This window comes from Varanus komodoensis, unplaced genomic scaffold (genome assembly GCF_004798865.1).
Source record: "Varanus komodoensis strain SLA01 unplaced genomic scaffold, ASM479886v1 scaffold22, whole genome shotgun sequence".
NCBI classification, from domain to species: domain Eukaryota; kingdom Metazoa; phylum Chordata; class Lepidosauria; order Squamata; family Varanidae; genus Varanus; species Varanus komodoensis.
In genome coordinates this window covers 21190112-21198195 of record NW_025335606.1, presented here as the reverse complement: position 1 = coordinate 21198195, position 8084 = coordinate 21190112, and the positions used below count along the sequence as shown (strand labels likewise).

The window sequence follows — 8084 nt, the reverse complement described above, 5'->3', positions numbered from 1 at the left end:
TAGAAATGTTATAATCATCATCATCATCATCATCTGATTCCCAGAGGCAGAACATTCCTATCATCCTTAAATGTGGTGCTTTACAACAAAAACAGTTCGCAAGTCAAAAGCAATATAACAGAGAGTCATTAGGTGACACCCATGTGTGTGTGAACCTGCTCTAACAGGGCAATCAGAGGTGTGTTTTCTTCAAAGCCAGCCACACTGTTGCCATTGTTAATTTCATATCTATACTGCCAAATAGCCAAAACTCTGGTGCTTCATCCCTAGTAAGCACACTTAGTTGGGGCAAAACCTAAGAAAATCCTTTTCGTATTCACAGTCAAACCAAGAAGAAGCCCACCAATGCTCATGAAACAGAGTTTGCACAACTGGCAACCTTCTTCCACATCAGGTCCAGTAGCACAAAGGCCATTCCAGGTGGCATGGTAGAGGGAACTGCTTGTGCATGGCACTCCATTCCTGGAAAGCCCCATGAGACCAGCCTTCTTCTCCATCAGGTGCAGCAGCCCAAATGGCTGGCACAGAAGGGACACTGCTAGCAGATATGTGGGGATCCATTCTTGGAGAACTCCTTGCAACCAACCTTCTTCCACCTCAGGATGTTGCTTATGCAGCTTAGCATGTGGTGCTTGATTCCTGGTGAGTGCCCCATTAGTGCTGGGCAAGCTCACCAGGAACCTGGACCCTGGATCAGAACTTGGGGAGCCAAGCCCAGGGAATCTGATGGCTTGCCACCCCCAGACAGATACCTCACGCATACCTATGCACACTTTGGTTTTCAGCACACTTTGAAAATCTCAACCCTCTACATGTTTTATTGTACCCCTACTGAGTTCATGTGTGCATAGACTGCAACCTAATGGTGCAGTCCTAGGTGTATCTACTCAAAAGTAAGTTCCAAAGGCAAGTGGATTTGCTCCCAGGTAAGTGAGCATAGGATGGCATCTATGCATCCCAATCCACCTAATCCTATGCTTGTTCACTCCTGAAAAATAAATCCACTTTGTGCAATGAGGCTGTAGGTCATTAACTCTCCCTATGCAGGGCATCCTTAGGAACATGGGAAGCTGCCCTTTATTGAGCTAAATCCTTAATCCATCTAGACCACTACTTTCAAAAATGGTTGGCAGCCATAGCTCTCTGGGTTTTCAGGCAGGATTCTTTCCCAGCCCTACTTGGAGGTGCTGGAGATCAAATCCGGGACCTTCTGCATGCAAAGCGAGAGTTCCATCTCATAAGCTGCCCACCTGCCCACCCCTCCATGAGAGGGACCTAAAATTCCAAGGACACGCTTCCTCAGCATCCTTCAGCATCACCCCATAATACGTCTTTCTTACACTCCCATTCTCTGAGTCAGTTCTTCCAGCCAAGGATGGGGGAAAAGAGTCCTTCCAGATGTTTCTGAACCACCACTTCCATCACCATTGGCTATGCTGGCTCTTGGGACTTGGGCTCCAGCAACATCTGGAGAGCCACGCACAGATTCCCCACTAGTAATCCAAACACTTCAATCTGTAAAGACTTACATCCAAATGCCAGGCCGCAGACAATTCCTACTGAGAGGACCAAGGTCCAGGTCTTCATTGTTCTAGGAGCACAGATGAGGAAATCTCAGGGAGGCACAGGGAATGGAAGGAACCAAACCGGCTATGGCTCCCTGATTATATAGATAGATGTGTGGGTGGTTCTTATGGGGCAGAGCAAGGAGGAGCTTTAGGGGATGGAGAGTGAGGATATGGCATGACAAGGGCAGGAAGGGGCGTGTGCACATTTCTCAGCCTATGATGTCTCCGCTGCCACAGGTCTGAGTTTATGATAGAAATCAAATTGACACAGGCAGTAGACAGGAAATTCCCGTTTGTAGCTCCTGTGGTAAGAGCTGTTTGCCTCCAGGCCAAGAAGTGTGTCAAGAAGGATGGCCACTTAGGAAAGGGGGCAAGAGATGCCCCACTTTGCATAGCAAATGCATACTCAGAGGCAAACTTAGAGCTAATTCTTATAATTTAAATGAAAATGCAGTGCATCTCACTGAGACTATGGCCAGGTAACCTTGCTCAACCAGGTGACCTGCTGTCCTGGTGCTGTGCCAGATCTTCCTTTCAGGAGTTTGTTTGGTTGTTTGTTTAAACTTTTGTATGCTGTCACCACATGCCTGAGCATCCCGGGGTGGTTCACAACACATACAATTAAAAAAATAAAACAATAACAAATTCCATAAAAGATTATATAAAAACAAAACAAAAAACAAAAAGAGAGACTGTTAATGATAAAATATTAGTTTTTTAAAATAGCAATTAAATAAAAAGGTTTTAACCTGGTGCTGAAAAGAATATAAACTCGGCGTCAGGGGCACCTCTCCAGGGAGCACATTCCATAATCTGGGTGCCACCGCAGAGAAGGCCCTGCTCTGGGTAGATGTTCTTTTTATCTCCTTTAAAGAGGGCTCCCGGAGCAGAGCCTCTCCCGCAGATCTTACGCCCCTTAAGGGCATGTAAGGGAAGAGGCACTCCTTCAGGTATCCTGGTCCCAAGTCGTTCAGGGCTTTAGAGGTTAAAACCAGCACCTTGAATTGGAAGCCAGTGGAGCTGGTAGAGGACCAGCATTATATGAGAAGGCGAGGGTTCCTCACCTTTGCACTGGACTTGGGACTGGGCATTCCTTCAGACAGAGGACAGTTTCAGAAGAGGGGGCAGGTTCCTTGGCCAGCCTGGAAGATGAAGAGTCTTGAGGTCATTTGTGGGGGTGGGGGGATTAAATATGTGGTTCTAGCTGCTAATTTCCAGCAGAAAACTCTGGAACTGTCCTTTAGCTGAAACCAGGAGCTAAAATCCAGGAAGCCCTCAGTCAAATGTCAAGTCCCAGCCACAACATCCACTGAAGAGGGAGGGCAAAGAACAACCTCTCCCTCTCCCTCTCCCTCTCCCTCTCCCTCTCCCTCTCCCTCTCCCTCTATCATTCTCTCTCTCAACTTTAGCCCTTGTCCACAATCTGCAATACAGGCTTGACAATGGGTCATTGTAAGGATGGAAAAGACACAGATGCCAAATTAAAACAGGACAACTCAGCTCAGCTTCAATCTGCCCTCCAATGCAGATATAAGGTGGGTTTGCACATCCCAACAATTAACCATCCATGGTTACCACAGTTCATGGTCTTCTACCTCAGTCTACCCAGCACATGATCAAGTGGTTTCTACATTCTCATGGCTTCTATGTCCCCTCATTCCAGCTTCTGTCTCCACTCATTCCCAGAGATGGGATCCTCTGGAACCCATCCATCCTGGATACAATCCACCTCCCTACTCTTCCTTCTTTCAGCTCAGTTTCAAACTCCTCAAATGCCCCAGCTGCCTCTCCTCCCTCTCCTAACCCTAGCTCTAGGGGTTTCATATAAAAGGTTAATCCATTTCTGAAATTCTGGAATAAAAGCTACATTTCTCAATGTGGCAAAGAAAAATTTCCAATGATTTTTATGACATATCTTCTCATCCAGAGAGATAATAGCAACTGTTCTATTCCTATTCAATGCCATCAGATCAGCAACCAATCTAAGATTGTCAGCTCCTAGTCTGATCTGAACAAACATTGCACTAAGTTGTTGTAGTCTGTCAGCCAAAATTGCAATGGATATTTTAATATCAACACTGATCAATGAAATAGGTCAATAGTTAGCACAGATCTCTCTAGGAGTTACTGTAACAGAAGCCACATTGAATGCTGATGAAATAGAACCCAAGTCAAATAGAGTTATACAACTGATGAAGTTTAGGAACTGAAAACCTTGGGACTGCTTTAGACCACTCAATTGGAAATCCATCCAGACCAGCCACTTACCTTATTTTCATATTAGTTACTGTTTGGCAATTTCATCAATCTGCAAAGGCACCTTTAAAAACTCCCTTTGACACATATCTAGACTAGTATAATTAAGCTGAGGAAAAAATCAATACTGTGATTTTATATTTCACAGCCACTGAAGTTTAAAAATGGAAAATGTATATCTATAGGATGGGTGATCAATCTAGCCACTATCGTCTTTAATCGCTGAGAGAGTGATTCAATGTTTTTGTTGTCTAAGACAATTTGTCAGTATTTTACTGGACAGTTCCCAATTCTCCCAATATATCTGTCTTAAGCAAATTAGTGCAAATTCTAACAGCTGTGAAAAACAAATGGTGATTTATGTCCTTTTTTCTAGCTATTCACAAAAGACCATCCGACCACTACCTCCTTTCAGCTTGAACAGCCAATGAATGCTGCTCTTACTTAAAGCAGTGGGCCCATGTGTATGACCCCAAAGCCAGAGATCTGCCTTATACAATCTGTCCATTGGGTCTGACCTCTGTGCCTCATTAGTCATAAAAAATGGCGTAAATCCCTTTTCTGAGCATGATTTGAGATGAATGTTCCATTGACTCAGGCCGCGGATGCAAGCATCCTGAAGAAACTCTGATGAACTTCCCAGGTCGGGGTTAATCAAGGCTGAGACTCAAATTACTGGGTTGGATTGTACTGATCTTAACAGTCCAAGTTCATCATTGTGACTTGCAAGCCTGACACCTTCAAAACAGCTTCTGAGTATGACAGTACTTACCTTTAAATAGGACAGTCATGAAACCCAGTTTTCAAATTAAAAAGGGTGTGGGGTGCCCCCCCCAAATATACACATACCTGTGAAAATCCAAGTCATGTGCCACACCCTTCACCATCCAGCAAGACAAGGATTATGATAGCAGAGGTGTGTGCGACACAGCAAGGAAGATGCTGTGTGAGTCACCCTCTCTCTGAATGCAACCTCTGCCTTTCCTCCCTTCCCAAAATAGGCATCTCCCCCTCCCTAACTAGATTTACTCTGCATGTTCCTCAAGAAGCTTGAGCTGTGTTTTTGTTTATGAAAAGGCCTATGCATGTGTGTACACTAATGCCACTAAGTAATTGCAAATCATCTTCACTGAAGCAAGGAACCCAAAATGCAGGGTGGCAAACCTCAGCGATAAGGGCCACATTTGGCCCTCCAAGCCTTCCCAGGGGCCATGACCCTTTCCTCTGGCCCCACCCTCTTCTCCTGATTACCAATCATGAGGAAATTTCTAAGGTTGAGTGCAGTTCTTTCCCCAATGCAAATGCCTGTCTTTTTCTCCTAAGGTTAGTTCGAGACAGCAAGAACTTGAAGCTAAAATATGCTGGGGCTGGGGAGATGCTTAGCCCCACCCATTTTGTCTCTGGCCCCTCCCACCATTGGAATGCTGCCCTCAAGAATGTCTCCAAAATAAACTTTGGCCTTCAGCTGGCAGCAGTTCAACTTTTGCCTAAAGGCAGAGGTGGGACATAAGAAGGAGCGCTCCCAGAAAATTGGTTGTGGTGTGAGCCAACCTTGCCCCAGCTTTCCCATTTGAATGAAAGATATATATCCCCATGACCCAGAGCTAGTTCTGCTTTCAGTCTTCCTTCTCTCCTGGTGTCTCAGGGAGCTGCCCACCTTCTGATTAGTTTCTTATCCTGCACATCATGATTTGATTATTTTCTAAGCTGGAAATTTATTCCAGGAGTGCAAAGCTCTTAAGAGAATTTGAGAAAAGATGTTGTTTCAGGGTGGTAATATGGGGGCAAGTCAATTGTCACCATGCAGCCACCCTATCCAGAAGCACCCAAACACCACCATGAATCAAAACTCCTGTGCAAAGATGACTTAGTGTTTATGAACTAAGCTAATGATGCTCATGAATGCTCATGGAGCTCATTTTGCACAACCCAGCAGCCTTCCTCCACAGTACGTACAAAGACCACAAGACTCACACAAGGAAGGGAAACTCTGCCTACACAGCATTTGTGCAGTCTTAATTCCCAGTGGGAACCCACTGGAATGCTTGGCATGACCAGCACCAAGTTGGAGTCAGACTGCAAGAAAGTGGGTCAGAGTCAAGCTGAGGGAATCCACTGGATTCTCACTCCCTAAAGCAGATTCCTTCATACATTCCTAGTCCAAATTGAATCTTGTGGGCAAGTTTGAACTCACCTCATGGATAGAACCATCCTACCTCATGAACCATTGTCAGCAAAATATCCTGCATTATGATGTCAACACTGAGGTCATCACATAGCAGAAAGTGATGGAGGTTTCCTCATTTCTTTCAGAGGATTTGGTCCCTTGGAGAAGAAACCAAGCTACTTAGTTGAGAGAAAGGACTTGCAACAAATGGCAGGAAATCTGGATTGACTCCTTCTTTGCTTCCACAAAACACAGGCTTCTACATTTGCTCAAGGAAATGTTTACTGATAGCTGAAAATACAGTTGAAACAATCTTATGAAAGGCCTAAAGGGTGCTGGTTGTGGCTGCTATAACAGGATGGATATTTGTTGGCTAATGATTTTAACAAGGTCCTTTCAATTTTAGTTTGGTTCCAGGCAAGAATTGAAAGGAGCTTTTCCTTGTTTCCAACAAACTTTTCAACCTCTGTTCTGCTGGAATTTGAGGAACTATTCATTGTGACATTTTGTCAACAAAAGGAAAAAGACAGCATTTCCTTTTCACATTTTCAGGGTTTGGTGGAGACTCTTTACTGATGAACATTCTAGAGCACTTCAAACTCCCGGTCTCGGAGTCATGTTGGAGAAACATGACCATCACAAAATGGGGTGGCCAACCAACAGAACAATGAAGATCTCGAATATGTTTCTCCCAACTCTCCAAAATCCCTGATAATGGAAATGTGCTTCCCATTTTGTGGAATATGGTGCTGTAAAATGGAGTGGAAACTCTGCCCAGCCATAGTGGAAATATTATCATTTCTCAATTAAAATGGGATGGAGACATCATTCTCAGGGCTTCTCTACAAAAAGCATTTATTATGTGCTTCTGACTCCTCATTTGTGGAGCCTTGGAGAACCTTTCCACAATGTCAACACCCCACAAGGCCTCTACTGGTTTTTCTGGGCATTTTTGTGGCTTCTCTTTTAGAGTGAGGCAAGTTGAAAATTTTCCTGAATGGTGCCATTATTAACTACAGAAGCTTAATGCAGGTTCACAATTTCTCTCTGTATCACAACACCACCTTGTGTAGTGCAACAAAACATCCAGGAACATCCAGAAGGCAGAGAAGAAAAGGTCCATAGTTAAAAACAAACAAACAAACAAACCTTATGTGAAGGATGCTCTAAGTCTCTCATGAAGCAGCAGCAACAGCAGATGTGGTCTTAGTAAAGTGCTGTTATATGCCTCAGTCAAATCCATAATGTAATGAAAAAGGACAGCTTATTGGGATGGAGAATGACACAGCCTCAGCAGCTGAGTGTTTTTGTACAAGCTTAGGAGGAGGTATCATGCCCAAAGCAGTAACTCATGCAGAGAGAGAATAAGTCGGGAGAATAAGGTCCTCTGAGCTCAAAGGTGTGCTTGATTTTTCCATGGCCAGCACAGCATCCATTTTGCAATGGCTCCCTGGGGTCAAAGACCAACTGCAGGGGTTGATAGCTTTGTGCAAACTTATTCTTTGCAGCTTTCTATTCTTCAGTGTTGCCCTGATAGGATGCAAAAAGGAGAAATGTGAAAGATGGCCTCAATACCAAGGGACCAGCTTTGTTTGTATAAATTGGAAGGTAACTTACATTTCAATATATCAGAAAGAGTTTATTTGAACTGTCCCCCATTGATTATTGATTTATGGACATGCAGACTGGCAGAGCAATCCTATAGTCCTAAATAACCCTGGTTAAAGATATGTCATCACTGCTGGCATTTATGCTGGCTCAGGCTTACAGCGGGCTGGCAGGCCAGATGAGTTCCTCCAATAAGTGTCATTCCCACCAGAATAGCTCCATCTCCAGCATTAGAATGAGACTTCTGCTACTTCCTAAAGTCCTTCAACAGGCAAATCTTTATCACCATGCATCTTACTTTTAAAACATTTGTATTTCCCCTATAATGAGTCATAGCAGAGGTACTATCCATTTGGCAGTGGCATGTCCTTTGATAAGAGTGGAAGAAGAGGAGAAAAACCTCTTAGGAACATGGGAGGTTGCCTTATACCCTGTCCATCTACCGAAATATTGGTTCCAGTGTGTTTAGGCAGCATGATAACACA

At 44.1% G+C, this 8084-nt stretch overlaps 1 protein-coding gene across 1 annotated transcript in view; it reads right to left on the bottom strand.

The window, feature by feature from the left end:
- ENDOU (endonuclease, poly(U) specific) overlaps positions 1-1587 on the bottom strand; it is a 19804-nt gene extending 18217 nt beyond the window's left edge. The window contains exon 1 of the mRNA XM_044431071.1: positions 1530-1587. Within this exon, the coding sequence (XP_044287006.1) occupies positions 1530-1587 (58 nt within the window). The remainder of the gene's footprint in view (positions 1-1529) is intronic.
- Positions 1588-8084: the final 6497 nt, after the last annotated feature.